General features: G+C 51.7%; 1 protein-coding gene across 1 annotated transcript; it reads right to left on the bottom strand.

The window, feature by feature from the left end:
• Window positions 1-578: 578 nt before the first annotated feature.
• Window positions 579-14,547, bottom strand: NAPSA (napsin A aspartic peptidase). The gene is made up of 9 exons (XM_075537889.1): window positions 14,480-14,547; window positions 5,841-5,982; window positions 5,632-5,755; window positions 5,316-5,434; window positions 4,218-4,417; window positions 3,130-3,252; window positions 2,764-2,908; window positions 1,019-1,117; window positions 579-806 (listed from the first exon to the last, which is right to left on the bottom strand). The coding sequence occupies exons 1-9, from the start codon at window positions 14,545-14,547 to the stop codon at window positions 579-581; spliced, it is 1,248 nt and encodes a 415-aa protein (XP_075394004.1).
• Window positions 14,548-15,405: the final 858 nt, after the last annotated feature.

The following is a 15,405-nucleotide window of genomic DNA, read 5'->3' as shown; positions in this document are numbered from 1 at the left end:
AATGACATCACCACCGGAGGAGGTGCAGCATCGCTTCCCCCCCCCCCAACATGGGGGCTTCAAAGCCCCGCCTACATGGTGGACCCAGGAGTCCCGGAATTCCCAGGGGAGAGAGGAGTTATACCAGTGATGAAGTCTGCGGAAATGGTATCCTCTCCCTTTACAAAGAGCGTTGGGAACCTTTTAACGACTTCAGCCACCACCCTCCATGCCGCCTGTCCCCGCCGTCGCGACCTGTCGCCTCCCACGAATGTTGTGTCTGCGCCCGCCCCCAGCCAATCACGAATAGGGCGTGGACTACAACTTCCATCATGCTGAGCGGTGCTCAGCTCCTTTGACGACCGGTGGAGTAGGCGAAGGGCTTCATGGGATTCGTAGTACAAGACCCCCCCCACCACCAGCTTGAAACCTAGAGAAAAAGGCTACCTCCCCCTACTTCTCTTATTCAACTCGAGATCTCGACCGTTGCTTTTTCCTCTCCAAAAAACATGCCCTAAAACAAAGAAAACAGCGACCAAGGTAAATGCAGCGGAAATAGTGGATTTTCACAGAAGGGGCCTTTGGCGCCTAGCCAGGCATCACCCATAGAACTGCGCCTGCGCAGAGTCTCCCTCTTGCTGCCCCGCCCCGTGCGGACGGGCGCGTGCCAGCCCCACTCGGGCACCGCCTTTTGTGTCACCACGGTCGAAGACGGCCACGTGGGTCCCCAAGAACACGTCGCCAAGAATCCAGAAGGGCCCCATGGGTGGAGGTATGTCCAGAGCCTGGAAGCCGGACAGGCAGAAGTGGACACCAAACCGAGCAATCTGCAAAGAAACCAAGTGGGGCCACCTGAGCCACACCCTTTCCCTCCCGTTCCCTCAGGGGCTTAGAAACTCAACCATCACCCCAATTTCCCTGAGGAAGTCCGTGTCTATGGAATTTACCCAGTCCTACTACTGTCTCCGTCCCAGCCACACCCTCGAGAGCCCAATCATATGACATCCCTCCCTCTCACGTCACCTTGATGTCAACCTACCTGGATGACGTAGTCTTGGCCTGTGAGGTTAAACCAGACTCCACCAAGGAGGAGGGAGATTGGGGGGAGTGACGGGATTTTTGAGCAGTCAATGATGTACTGGAAAAGAGGAGCATGTGAAGACACAAGGAACCCTGTTCTGTGTGGGGCACTAACTTCAAGTACAGCAGTTCAAAACCACCCAGCTACTCAACGGGAGAAAGACGAGGCTTTCTACTCCGGGGAAGCGTTACAACCTTGGGAACTCAAGGGGTGATTCTACCCTGTCCTATAGGATCCCTATGCGTGGGCATCACCAGTGAGGTCTTCTGAGTGATGGAAGATAGGAATTCTGCTGTGCTCACATACCGACTGTGGATTCCCCAGTACCTTAGGAGCAGCCAGGTGCTGATCTTGGGCAGTCACACCTGGCTGCCTTTCTTTCAAGGTGCCTCTAGCCTTACCAGCTCTGCCCTCACCCCTGTATAATGTTTGCAACTGCCTCCAGACTCCGTGTAGCCAGACCCTCTCTTACTCTATTTATCTGAATGTAGATTCCAAACACTGAGCCCACTAGGGAAGCCAGGGAGTTCCAAAATGTTCATGGCAAAATAAAAAAAGCACGAGCTTTCTTACATTTTTCTGTGAGCTTTTTGAAAGCCCCCTTGTATTTCATTCACCACACACAGTGACCTAAAGGGGTTTGGTTTGGTTTTGACTTGGTTAACAAGTGGTACCTATTCCTCCGTGGTCCAGGCTGGGTCTTTGTGGCATCTGTCCTGTGTTCAGAGGCTGGTTCTTTCACTTCCCTGCTGTGCAACTTTAGGTCAATGACTTAACCTCTCTGTACCCCCTTCCCTGTACTAAAAAGGCAGGGGTTCATCATAATGACCTTATAGGGATTTTGTGGGAAATGAGTGGTCCTGGGAAATTGTCTGACGCATTCGTCAGTGCTATGGTGATGACGATGATATGATGATTTTCACCAATCAGGAGCTTTCGAGTCAGGTTTTAGGTGTCTTAACACACAAGCTTCCGGTGACAGGTGAGTGGTGGCGGCCAGTGAAGGCAAGGGACCAGAATCGAACCCCAGACGCTCTACATGGAAGGCCAGCATGCCATCCCTAAATCACTGGTAAAATGTCTCTCTCTCTCCCCCCCCCCCACCCCACTCGCTCCCGCTCCCACTCCCTCTGCTTCTGCTTCTGCTCTGCCTGAGGGCTTGTCTGATCGCCTCCCCCACCCATCCCCAGCAGTTATTTCTGCCAAAGAGCCAACTAACCAGTGACCACCAAGTCCCCTAGGCTCTACAGCGCCCCTCGTGGTTCCAGTGGAACTGCACTCCATGGGGTTCCCAAGAGCTGGTTTGAGGGAAGCAGGTCACCAGGCTGTCTCTGGAAGGTGCCTCTGGAAGGGTTCGAACCTCCAGCCTGCCATCCAACCAGCCGAGTGCATTCATCTTTGATCGACCAGGGATTTCTCCTAAGTATGCCTCCTCCACGCCTCCCCAGATGCCCCCAAGTCCTCCCCAACCCCTCAGTTCCGTCCTGTCGTTCGTAGACCTGCCCTCTCCTCGCCACCCTCTCTCTCCAGCCACTTGGCAGCTCCACGTCTCTTTTCTTTATGGACCAAGTCACTCAAGGCAGGCACTTGGAAGGTGCCCCTCATTGGTACCCACCTTCAGCCCTGAGATATCCTGTAACCACCAGCTTCGGATGCGCCACCCCCAGACTCCCTAGTTACGCCCACTCAGACCCAGTACTCACCTGCCCCGTCAATAGGGGGATACCGCCTATAGCTGTGTTCAGGGCCTGGATCTCCTCGGTGGGTCCTATGATGAGGGACGTGCCCGTATCCAGGATGGCGGCACAGCCCCGGGCACAGAGGGTCAGCCCTGGGCCCACCTTCACACTGTGGCCAGGAGGGACAGTCAGGAGAGTCCCTCCTCCCTCAGACCCAGGAGTCCTGACATGCCCTCCCCAACTCTTCCCTCAGACCCAGGAGTCCAGGTACCCAGCACCCAGGCTCCTCCTCCCTCAGACCCAGGAGTCCTGGCTCCCAGCCCCTCCTCCCTCAGACCCAGGAGTCCTGTCCCCCAGGTCCCCTCCCTGGGACCAGGAGTCCCTGCCCACCTCTGCATGTGGATCTGCCAGTAGGCTGGGACAGTCACTGGCACATAGATGAGGGGTGGGATGTAGTGTGCAGGATCGGAGCCCCCCAGAACCAGTTCTCCACCATCAGCCTCGTTGGGGTTCCTGCCGAGACACAACTCTATCAGAGTCCCCAGGTTCCCCTCAGGGGCCCAGGGACAAGGCTTCTGCTATAAGGGTACAGGCAGGGCCTAGCAGTGGGGACCAGAAGCCAGGTGGAAAAAGTGAAGGGAAGGGGACTCAGCTTGGTGATGGATGGACTTTAGGGTGCTGGGGCTTTCTGTAGTGGGGGTAGTGTGGGGTTTATTGTTTGCGTGTTTGTTTTTTGGCAGGGGAAATGTCCTTAGCTGAATGTCATAGTCACTAAGTTCTGAATTCATTTTGGGAAGGGTGGCTTTTCAGGAATGTGTGTGTGTGTGTGTGGGTGTGGGTGTGCTTTCTGAATGACATATTCCTAGTGGTGCAGTGCATTAAGCGTAGGGCTGCTAACCAGAAGGTCAGTGGTTCTAACCCACCAGCTGCCCTGCAGGAGAACAGTGAGGCTGTCTCTTCCCTGAAGATTTCCTGCCTTGGAAACTCACCCTGGAAGTTCTGCCCTGTCCTGTAGGGTCACTTTGAGTCAGAATCAACTCCAGGGCAGGCAGGGTGGGGATCTTGAAAGGGGTAAGACTGTCTGCCTCACCAGACAGTGATGGAATGGGAGGGCGGAGACATCCTCGCAGGTGAGGTGATACGGACTCATAGCGACCCTATAGGCCTGAATCCAATGATCTCGTAGGCTTTGCAAAGTTGTTGGTCTTGATGGAAACACACGGCCTCTCTCCATCAGAGAAGCTGGCAGGTTCTAACTGCCAACACTTCAATAAGCAACCTGATACTTCCACTCTGCCACCAGGAGTGGGTGGGACTTCCTGTGTGTCAGTGGCCTCCTGCCTAGAATAGGACTTCCCAGTGGGAGAGTGGCATTTTATTGGGTAAGGGACTCCCATGAGGGCAGAGCTTTCTGTCTTCTTGGGGCTGAGACCCTAAAGAAGGAAGACCAGACCCCCTCTCCCTCCCACCCCCAGTACCTGTTGAGGTAGAAGGAGAAGACAGGCTTGTCCACTAGGCCTTGGTCCACCAATATGTCCAGCGGGGGCTGGACTCCATCCACAGCCAGGATGGGAAAACCGAGGCCGAATATCCCATCAAAGTGGGCAAAAGTGAAGGTCAAGCTGGGCTCCCACAAGGCCTCCCCGAAAACCACGGATGCACCCTTGATTCCCCCAATCTAGGGGTAGATTGAGAGGGGGGTCAGTTACTTCTGGAGTGACGTTACCCATGCATGGCCCCCAAACGAAACACTGGCCTATAAGACAGGGTAGAACAGCCCCTGTGAGCTGCCAAGACTGTATTTCTACGGGAGTAGAGAACATAAGACCTTCCCAAACAAGGCATGAGCCCACATCTGGGGCCTCTAGAAAAAAGTCCCAGTGGCCTCAGAAGCTTTGGGAAAGCCCTTGCTTACATCATCCAGGAAGTCCCACCCATCCATTGAGAACCCCCGCCCTATTCTTGATAAGCCACGCCCCCACAGGAACCCCCCCTTCTCCACTTGAGAAGCCCCACCCATTTCCCAAGGAATCCCAGCCCCTCCACCAGGAAGCCATGCCCTCCTCTGATATGCCCCGCCCACCACCCGGAAACTCCACCTCTGCTTGATTAGCTCCACCCCTTCACCAGGAAACCACGCCTTTCCTCACGACTAGCTCCACCCCTTTCCATGGAAGGCCCTCATCACCCTGAGAAAGTCACCCCCACCACCACCAGGAAAACCCACCTCTCCATCTAATAAGCCCCACCCCTTCACCAGGAACCCCCCCCCCCACCTCTCCTCATGATAAGCTTCACCCCTTCCCGTGGAAGCGCCCTTCTCCTCTAGGGCCCACCCTTCCATCAGGAAACGTCACTCTCCCCTTGATAAGTACCACCCCTTTCCCAAGGAAGACCAGCCTCGCTTGAGAAGCTCCGCCCCTCCACGCAGGGATCTCCGCCTTTCTGACAAGCCTTGCTCCTTCACCAATAAACCCAGTCTCCTTAAATCCCTTCTCCCAGACCAAGGATGGTAGATATGGGGAAATGTCCCAGGCTCAAGACTTCCTGGAATGGCGGGCCACAGGGTCACGTACGGTCAGCTTGTCCTCGCTCAGAATGCCGCTGAGTCGCCCAGATCCATACTGAATAGCAAACTTGGTCCCATTGCGCTGGAAGGAGCTGGAGGCTTTGGCGTTGAAACGGTGGTGGAACCCTAGGTCCAAGGTCAGGGAGGTGTCAGTGGCCCGTGAGGGCTGGGTCAGAGGAGATGGTGACTTCAGAGGCTTGGGAGCAGCTGAGTCCCTTCCCACTTCCACCCTGCATGTCCTCTTCCCCCGTAAAAACTCACAGCAGGGCAGGCTTAGAAAGTGGCATCTTGTAGAAGGGACCCAGAGGTTTGTAAAAACTCACAGCAGGGCAGGCTTAGAAAGTGGCATCTTGTAGAAGGGACCCAGAGGTTGGAGGAGCCCGTGTCAAACATGACTGAGAAGTTTTGGGGAGGCGTTCCCAGCCCAATTTCCCCAAAATACTGCACCTGGTGGTGAAAAACCAAAACGAGGTACCCGGTGAGCCTTGCTCCACCGCACCCGGCTGTGGGGAACGATGAGGCGGTGACTCACGTTCAAGTAGTTAGAAAGAGGCACAAACGTGGATTTGTTCCCAGGAGATGAAGCCCCCAAGCTTGGGTGTTGCACCGGCTTCCCCCATGCCCTCAGTGGGTCCAGGGTGCTGGGTTGAGGGTGCACTCGGCGGAGAGGGACGCTGTGGGGCAGACGATGAGGGCAGTTAGAAAGGGACTCCTCCTGGAGTCAGTTTATGACCGGCTTTCCCAGTTGGGTGGGAATCCTGTGACAAATCAGACTGGTCCCAACAACAGCCACCCAGCTGGATCAGAAGCCCTCCAAGAAGAACCGTCCAGAAAGCCCCACAAATGCCCACAAAGTCTCTGGAAGAACACATCACCGCCAGCAGACCACCCCCGCCCCAGTCTTGTAATAATAGATATCGCCAAAATCAAAGCCTCCACCGTTGAGTGGATTCTCACTCGCCCAGACCTTCCGTACAGGACAGAGTAGAGCTGCCCCTGTGGGTCAGAGGCTATAGATCATTACCTCATCTCTCTCTCGCCAGGCTGCTGGTGGCGTTGAACCACCAATCTTTTTAAAAATCATTTTACTGGGGCTCGTACAACTCTTATCACAATCCATCTATCCATCCACTGTGTCAACCACATTTGTACATTTGTTGCCTTCATCATTCTCAAAACATTTGCATTCTACTTGAGCCCTTAGTTTATCAGCTCCTCATTTTCCCCCTCCCTCTCCGCCATCCCCTCCATCATGAACCCTTGATAATTTATAAATTATTATTATTTTGTCATGTCTTACACTGTCTGACGTCTCCCTTCACCCACTTTTCTGTTGTTCATCCCCCAGGAGGAGGTTATATGTAGATCCTTGTAATCACTTCCCCCTTTTTACCCCACCTTGCCTCCACCCTCCCCATATTGCCACTCTCACCACTGGTCCTGAAAGGTTCATCTGTCCTGGATTCCCTGTGTTTCCAGTTCCTATCTGCACCAGTGTACATCCTCTGGTCTAGCCATATTTGTAAGGCAGAACTGGGATCATGATAGTGAGGGGAGGAAGCATTAAAGAGCTAGAGGAAAGTTGTATGTTTCATCATTGCTACACTGCACCCTGACTGACTTGTCTCCTCCCCATGATCCTTCTGTAAGGGATGTCCAGTTGCCTACAGGTGGGCTTTGGGTCCCCACTCTGCACTCCCCACTGATTCACAATGATATGATTTTTTGTTCTTTGATACCTGATCCCTTCGACACCTCATGATCACACAGGCTGGTGTGCTTCTTCCATGTGGGCTTTGTTGCTTCTGAGCTAGATGGCTGCTTGTTTACCTTCAAGTCTTTAAGACCCAAGATGCTATATCTTTTGATAGCTGGGCTCCATCAGCTTTCTTCACCACATTTGCTTATGCACCTGTTTTGTCTTCAGCGATAGTGTCAGGAAGGTGAGCATCATGGAATGCCAGTTTAATAGAACAAAGTGTTCTTGCATTGAGGGAGTACTTGAGTGGAGGCCCAATGTCCATCACTATCTTAATACTAAACCTATAAATATGCGCACGTAGATCTATTTCCCCATCATCATATAAAAATATATTTACATATGTACATGCCTGTATTTAGACCTCTATGAATGTCCTTTGCCTCCTACTTCTTTCCTGTATTTCCTTTTACTTTCCTCTTGTCCCACTATCATGCTCAGCCTTCATTTTGGTTACAGTAATTCCTCTCGGTTACATTGCCCTTGATCAAGTCCTACCAGGCCTCCTATACCCTCCTCGCCACTGATTTTGGATCACTTATTATGCCCTTGTGTCTGAGTTAGCTAACACCACTTCCTTTTCCCCACCTCCCCCTCTCCCATGTCCACTCCAGAACCTTCTGTCCCGTTGCTTTCTCTTCCAGATTGTTTATCCCTTCTATGTTATTTAGATAGACCTGCAGAGATAATAATATGCACAAAAACAAGACTGAGCAAAATAAAGCAACAAAAGAAAAGAACAACCACACACACAAAAAAAGAAAAGTCTGTAAATAGTTCAAGGTCTGTTTGTTGATCTTTAGGATTGTTTTCCGGTTGAGTCTGGCCACGCCCTGACCCCAAAGTCTATTTTTGGTGTTCTCTTGGGACTTCCTTGTTCTGCTCCCCTTGCTGTTCTGTTGCACACCCTTAGTATTTTGCCTTGGTGTGGTGGGGTTAGAAGCACCAATCTTTTAGATATTAGTGGACTGACTGCTTCACCCATGGCACCACCTACTGTCATGGAGTTGATTCTAATTCACCGTGACCATATATAAGGTTTCCAAGACTGTAAAAGAGGGAGGGTCACGTGCCGCTCGATTCAGGGCGATTCAGGCCTGAAGTCATCAATCCCAACTCACATCACACACCTCCCCCATGAGAAGCCGTTCGTTCCAGCCATCGCATACGGGAGGCTGTGTTTCGTTCTGCTGTGCGTAGTCAGAACCGTGAGTCGGAACCAACTCCGTGGTACCTCACAACAACAACACAGGGTGGACAAGAAGCCGTGGTGGTGTCCCGGTTTGCTCTTCCTACTGTAAACTCCAAGGTCAGCTGTTCAAACCCACCAGGCACTCTGCCGGACAAAGGTGGGGCTTTCTACTCCTATAGATAGATAGCCAAATAGTCCTGGGCAGGAAAAAGGTTTCCCACCCTGGCCTGAGAGCAGTCAGAGATACCAGGTGGTGCCTCCCTGTGTTAGTCCGGGTTGACTAGAGAAACAAATCCATAGACCGTCATGTGTGTATAAGAAAGAACTTTACAAAGAGGGCAATTGTACATCAAGAAAACATCCCAGGGAACCGATCACAATGATCTACATAGAACCCCTCCCAGGGGGATGGGCAACAGAAAAGCAGGTGAAGGGAGACGTCGGTCAATGTAAGACATGAAAAAATAAGAAGGATATATAAATTCTCAAGGGTTCGTGAGGGAGGGGAGAATGAGGAGCAGATCCCAAGGGCTCAAGTAGGAAGAAAATGTTTTGAGAATGAAGATGGCAACAAATGTACAAATGTGCTTGACACAATGGATGGATGGATGGATTGTGATGAGTTGTATAAGCCCTCAATAAAATGATTTTTTTAAAAAAAAGTTCGTCAAGTGAAACCAAAGACAAAGACGGTGCTCATTTGTTTTGTTTTGTTTTTGTTTTTTTATGTGCATTTGGAGTTTGTTCCACCAGGTTGGATGGTTAACTAAGCCTTCTATTTAGAGGTTCTGAAGAGATTGTGTTAACAGTATGGAACTAAAAAGGCCTGATTTGTGGCAGACGGGGGATTGGTTTTGCCACAGGGCAATGCACCTGCTCATGCAGCCATCTTGGTGCACGAGGTTTTGGCAAAAAACAGCATCCCAAGCACCTTACTCATCTGACCTCGCTCTGTGTGACTTCTTTTTGTTTCCCCGGATACAGAGAGGCATGAGGGACAGCGATTTGGCGACATGGCAGAAGTGGAAAAAAAACCCGAGGGAGATCCTGTCAGCCACCCAAACAGATGAGTTTGAAATATTTTTCCAAGAATGGAATTGCAGACATCATGACAAACATCATGTCATGGAGAGTACTTTGAAGGTGATGAGGTTTGTTTTGTAAGTGAAATTTAAATACATAGCTTTGAGGGGGGGAAATTCTGGGGTTTTTTTGGGGGGGTGGGTACCCCCTTGCACCATATCAAAAGGGTGAGCATTTGCCTAGGGAAGAAGTTCAGGAAACAGGAAGGGGTGGAAATCATAAACACCAGTAACGGGAAATGTGCTGTCATTCTGGGGAGACTACAGTCAATGCCACGAAACAAAATGTGCATGGATTGTTGAAAGGAAAAATGATTTGCTTTGCTAACTTTCAGCGAGATCACAACAGAATGTTCAAAAAAAAAAAGGTCCTGGGAATTTTACCCACAGCTGATCATTGGACAAGTGGGTGAAGATGTGGGATGAGGATGCATTTGATGAGGAAATCTGGAGGACTCCCGAAAAGGTTCATCAAGGGGGGACATTGGCTCTCCATCCCGTTCAAGCACCAACAAAGGTGAAGTAGATCATTGTGTCCATGGCACTCAAACTTTAGCATGTAGCTGACTTACCCAGAAGAGAGCAGGTGGGTCAATATTTCTGTAAAGACTTCAGGGTCATCGCATTTCTATGATGATCACCCAGCTGTCAATATGGCTCCACAGCTGCCTGGGATCATTGACAACTTTATCAATGGGATATCATTGCTGGCAATAATAGTTGAGCTTCCTCCCAACTAGGCTGGACCAGGATTCTCATGAGTTCTGCAGTGGAGGACTAGTATCTCCCACAATGGGGCCTAACACAATGTAATCAGTCCCATGTAGGGTGAGATCCACTGTGAGACGCGTGGCAGTTATGTAATCTCCTGTTAACTTGAGCGAAGGGGCGGAGTCGAGCCTGTCAATCAGGTCATAGCCAATGAGGCCTTCTCCTGAGGATTCTGGGAATGCAGTCTTCTTCCCTGAAGGTGGGACACACTCTCTGCTTGGCATTCCTGCTGACAAGCTACATGGAGCTACACTGATGGAGCCAGAGCCCTGGAGTTGGAGGAGCCACGTGGAAGCCCACACCAGCACTGAGATGCTTCCACTGCCACTGGATCACAAGACCCACTGGCCTGTGATCTTCCTGCATTCGGTGTCATTGCATGTACTGCATGAGTCTGAAGAGGAATTATGGACTAGTATCAGATCTATTCTAATATCAGATTTACAGACTTGATCTGGACTGGGCTAGAATGTTTTCTTCATGTAGAATTACTCTTTAATATCAAGCTGTCTCTGACACACTGGATTTGTTTCTCTGGTCAACCCGGACGAACACAAACCCCCAGGAAATGCTGAAAGAGCAGATGTTTGGTCATATACAGGCACACTCCATTTGATTGCGCCCCGAGATAATTTTGACAAACCGGAAGTCAACTGTCTCCATTAAGGAAGCAAATACCAAGGGCTCAAATAGAAAGAAAATGTGTCGAAAATGATAGTGGCCACAAATATACAAATGTGCTTGACCCAATGGATGGATGAATGGTGATAAGAGCTGTATGAACCCCACAATAAAATGATTTTAAAAAAAAGATTTTCAATTCCAGACACCCACAGAGGCAGTTCTCCCGGACCACCACGAGTCGGAAATGACACGGTAGCAGTGGGTTTGAGTGTTTTAAAAAAATTTTTTTACCGGCATCATTTATCCAACCAGAAGCCCCGGAGGCATCGGGGTGATGCACTTCAAGGTCAGCAGTTTGAAACCCCCAGCCTCGCCTCGGGGAGGAAGACTAAGCTTTCTACTCCGTGAAGAGTTAGAGTCTTGGAAACCCACAGGGGCGGTTCTACCCTGTCCTATAGGGTCGCAATCGCTGTGAGTCATAGTCCACTCGAGGGCGCTGAGTTTGGTTGTTGGTTTATAACTAAACCCAAGCCAGTGGCCGCTGGGCTAATTTCAACTCTCGGCAAACCCCCTGTGACCAAGGAGAGCTTCCCCGTGGTGTTTCCTTGACCGCAATGCTCACAGAGCCACAGCCCTGGTGGCACCACGGTGAAGCTCTCCGCTGCTAACCGAAAGCAACCTGCTCACCCGCCTGAGTTGACCCGATAGTTCCTCTGCAGAAAGTCCTGGCAAACTGCTCCCACCGAGATGACAGCCTAAGCAGGCCCATGGAGCGGTTCGGCTTGGCCATCCTACAGGGCCATGGTCGGTCCTGACCCAACTCAGCAGCGAGCGCAACGCCGCCGATCTCAACAGAATGTGATGGCCAGGACTTTCTTCAGCTTCACTGTGGGGCCGGTGCATCCCAGCTGTGCACTTTGGGATCCTAGTTAAGCACAGGCCTGTGTGCCGCCTAGGGAGCGCCGAGGGCAGGCCTGGTGGCACGGTCAGAAGAGCTCTGGGCTGCAGACCGCCCAGGTCAACAGTTGGAAACCACGCATCCCTCTGAGGGAGCAAGATGAAGCTTTCTACTCCTGTCAAGAGTTACAGTCTCGGCAGAATCGGACGATCAAGACCTGCGTCTTGATAAAGCTGTGATTGTTTGCTGAGTCCTGCCCTCGAGGGTGCCTTAAAAGCCATAGATTTCTCGATTTCTGATACAGCAGACCTGGATGGGAGATCCTGAGGGGGTGCAAACAGCGCTCAGCTCAAGGTTTCAGGTTCAAGCCCCCCGATGGTGACTTGGAAGAAAGGCCTAATGATCCACCTGCCAGAACCACTAAAATCCCGGTGGAACTCCGTTCTAATCTCACATCCATAGGGGTCAGCCTCCGAGAATCTGACCAGAGGGCTAATGGTCAGGTGATGTTGTGGGCGGGGCCTGAGGATTTGTATTTCTAAGGAGGTCCCAGAGAGTCCTGGAGGCATAGTGGGGATGCACTGGGCTGCTAACGGCAAGGTCAGCAGTTCAAAACCACCAGCTGCCCTGAGGAAGAAAGACAGGCTTTTTATTCCCATGAAGAGTTAAAGTAAAAGAGGAGCTGATACCAAGGGCTCAATAGAAAGTAAATGCTTAGAAAATAATGATGGCAACATATGTACAAATGTGCTGGATACAATTGATCCATGGATTGTTACAAGAGTTGTAAGAGTATGCAATAAAATGATCTTTTAATCTAAAAAAATAGAGAGAGTCTTGGAACACCTGCAGGGCAGTTCTATTATGTCCTAGAGGGTCTGAGTCATCGGGAATGATTGGACAGCAGGAGGTTTCTGGGTAGGCACTTCTCACAACCCCGCCCCCTTGTTCTCACCTTTGGTCTCGCCTCCCCTCCCCTCCCAGTCTTGAGAGGCACAAGAATGTGAGGCCAGAACTTGGCTTCCTGGAAGACCAGCCCCTCTCCCTCTCACCCTTCCCCCAGCAAGAATTAGGGGGCAGGGAGAAGAGAGGAGAGGAAGAGGTTGGGGTGGGCGGATGCCAGAGGCAAGCAGAGGCAAGTGCTGGGTCGCTAGTTTAGGGGGGGGGGGTTGCCTGTCCCATACCTGCAAAGGAGGTTGGAAAGAAATCAGGCACCCACTAGATGCCTATGAAGGCCCCAGACAGAGCATGCCCCTATTCAAGCCCCTGGGCCAGGTGGGAGGTACACCTGGGTGTCCAAACTAGGCCCAGACTCATGACATCACCCAGGTGGGTTCAACCTAACCAATGGGGTTAACCCATACTTTCAACCACGCCTTCCCCCAGCCAGGGAGCAGGCGTGAATAAAGGCAGGCAGCACGCTTTTATACTCTTGCCTCTGTTCACTCTTGCCCCTTGCGCACTCAACCCTTCCATCCCTGGGATTCCCCCCACCCCTGTTCTGCACACATGGGTGCTCTCTTCCACATGGCTGTTTGGGCCCAGTGGTGCACCCCTTTGAGATGGTAAAACCGGACCCATCTCCTTCCTTCCTAAAAACCCATGTGGATTACAAGACGGGCTTCAGCATGAAGCCAAGGACTGAGGTATTTACCCATCACAGAAACCTAACACAAGTTCTTGGCGCCACCCCACCCCCCCCCCACACACACATACCTGGGACCCTTAAGGCTAGACAGGTTAGAAGATGGGCATCTGGGAGTGGAGTCACAGATCCAGGTCTCCAAGATGCTCTGGGTCCCATGTCTAGACACCTCCCCTCTCCCACCACCATGTCTCACGGAAGTACCAGTAGAATGAAGCTCCATTTTCCAGAAACAGATAGCCAGGCCTTTCTTCTGAGGCACCTCTGGTGGATTTGAACTGCCAACCTGGCCACTAGCCGCTAAGGGCTAATGATCTGCACTGTTCAGACCTACTTAATCCAAACCAAATCAAACTGACTACCAAGGAGTCGATTCAGGCTCACCAAAATCCTATAGGACAGGGTAGAACTTCCCCTGTGGGTTTCGAGACTGCAACCCTTAAAAATTTTTTTTTTCTTCCTTGCATTCATTTTCACTCGTGTAATTTTTTTTATTGTGGCTGAACGATAGCGGCTGCGATTCTTTATGGGAATAGTTAGCCTCATCTTTCTGCCTAGGACCGGCTGGTGGGCTCAAACTGCTGGCCTGGTCGTTAGCAGCCCCACAGTAACTCACTATATCACCAGGGTTTCCCTTCCTTAACTGGGAACTCAAAAATCTCAAAGCTACGACGAGCCCCCTGGGTGAAAAAACAACCAGGGCCACTGCCGCCAAACCAAGTCCGGGGAGAGTCCATTCCCACGCACGGCAAGCCTGTGTATCATGAAAGAGAATCCACTCCACCAAGAGGAGAGAGCCAGGGCTTTCTTCCTCGGCGCTGCCGGACAGATTTGAACCATCGACCTTGCAGTTGGTTCCGTGCCAACCACCCTCCACCCCCAACCAACCATCACAGCTCAAGGGAGTGCCAAAGCCAAGCCCGGAGAGGTGGGGGAGGGGTGCGGGTCCCATCGGCTCCAGGTTGGCCTTTGTAGGGTGCGGTCTGGGAAGTGAAGCGGAGCAGGGGGAGCCCTCTGGATGACAAGGTCAGCCTTTAGTGGTTGGGGATCTAGGAACCCCAAGATTGTGTACTTATGGGTTCTGGGGTTCCCAGTTTGGGATTCACCAAATGGTGGGGCGGTGGAGGGTGAGACGCATGATTGGAAGGGCAGGAGGTGGAGAGTCTCAGGATAGGGGGTCTCCAGTGGGGTCCCCAGTACCGGATCAGCGCAGCTGTGACGGATCCCAGGAGCAGCACCAGCAGCGGCAGCGGCCATAGCGCAGACATCTCTGGGTTCCAGTTTTTCGGATACAGATGTCTTGGGTTCTTGTGCTGCCCCCCCCATTCCCCGCCTCCACCCCCCTCTCCGACTCCTCCCTGTTCACCACCCACCTCCGGACTTGGAGGCGAACTTTGTTGTCTCTTTGCAAGTGGCCCAGGTGGGAGGGGAATTTGGGGGGAGGTGTTGGGGCCACAGATGCCAGGACTATTTTTATAGGGCCCCTCATATCCTATGTCTCTCTCAACCTTGGGGGGCGGTGTTCAGCTAGGACTCCCCCACCTCTGCCTCCCTAGCCTCCTAGCCCTCCCCTCCCACTTCCTCCCTTCTGGTTTTGCTAACTGTCATGTCTAACTTTCACTTCACCTTTCTGAAATTCATTAACCACAAGTGTTGCTCTAGGCAAGGGCCAGGGGGTAGGCGGGGTGTTCTGAAGGGTCATTGATTTGAAGGCAAGTGTGACCGGATCAAACTGCAGCTTCCCCTTGCCCCTCATATCAAGTAGTGGACGACCAAGTGTCTGCAGCACCATTTTAGATAGAAAATACTAGGAGAGGGGGTTACTCCCCCACCCCCAAAATTGTTTTTGGTAAAAATATCCCCTGGCGGATAAGGGAAATGGTAAATAAAATGAATGAATGAATGAATGAAGCACTTCACTTTCTCTGAGTGGGTTTCTGCCCCTCTCCTCCCTGAGCAAACTTCTTATAGCATAAGGAGCTCCTGAGAGGTCAGATGGGAAATTCAGGGACCAGCGAGTGTATGTCCATGGGGCAGGACGAATCATTGGAACGGGAGAGTGAAAAGAGACAAATCCCAGAAGGTCAGCTGGGTCACTGTCTGGTACATGTTAAGTGCCAAAGAGT

Source organism: Tenrec ecaudatus, chromosome 18, assembly GCF_050624435.1.
Source record: "Tenrec ecaudatus isolate mTenEca1 chromosome 18, mTenEca1.hap1, whole genome shotgun sequence".
Classification (NCBI taxonomy): Eukaryota; Metazoa; Chordata; class Mammalia; order Afrosoricida; family Tenrecidae; genus Tenrec; species Tenrec ecaudatus.
This window is presented reverse-complemented; position numbering and strand designations above follow the sequence as displayed.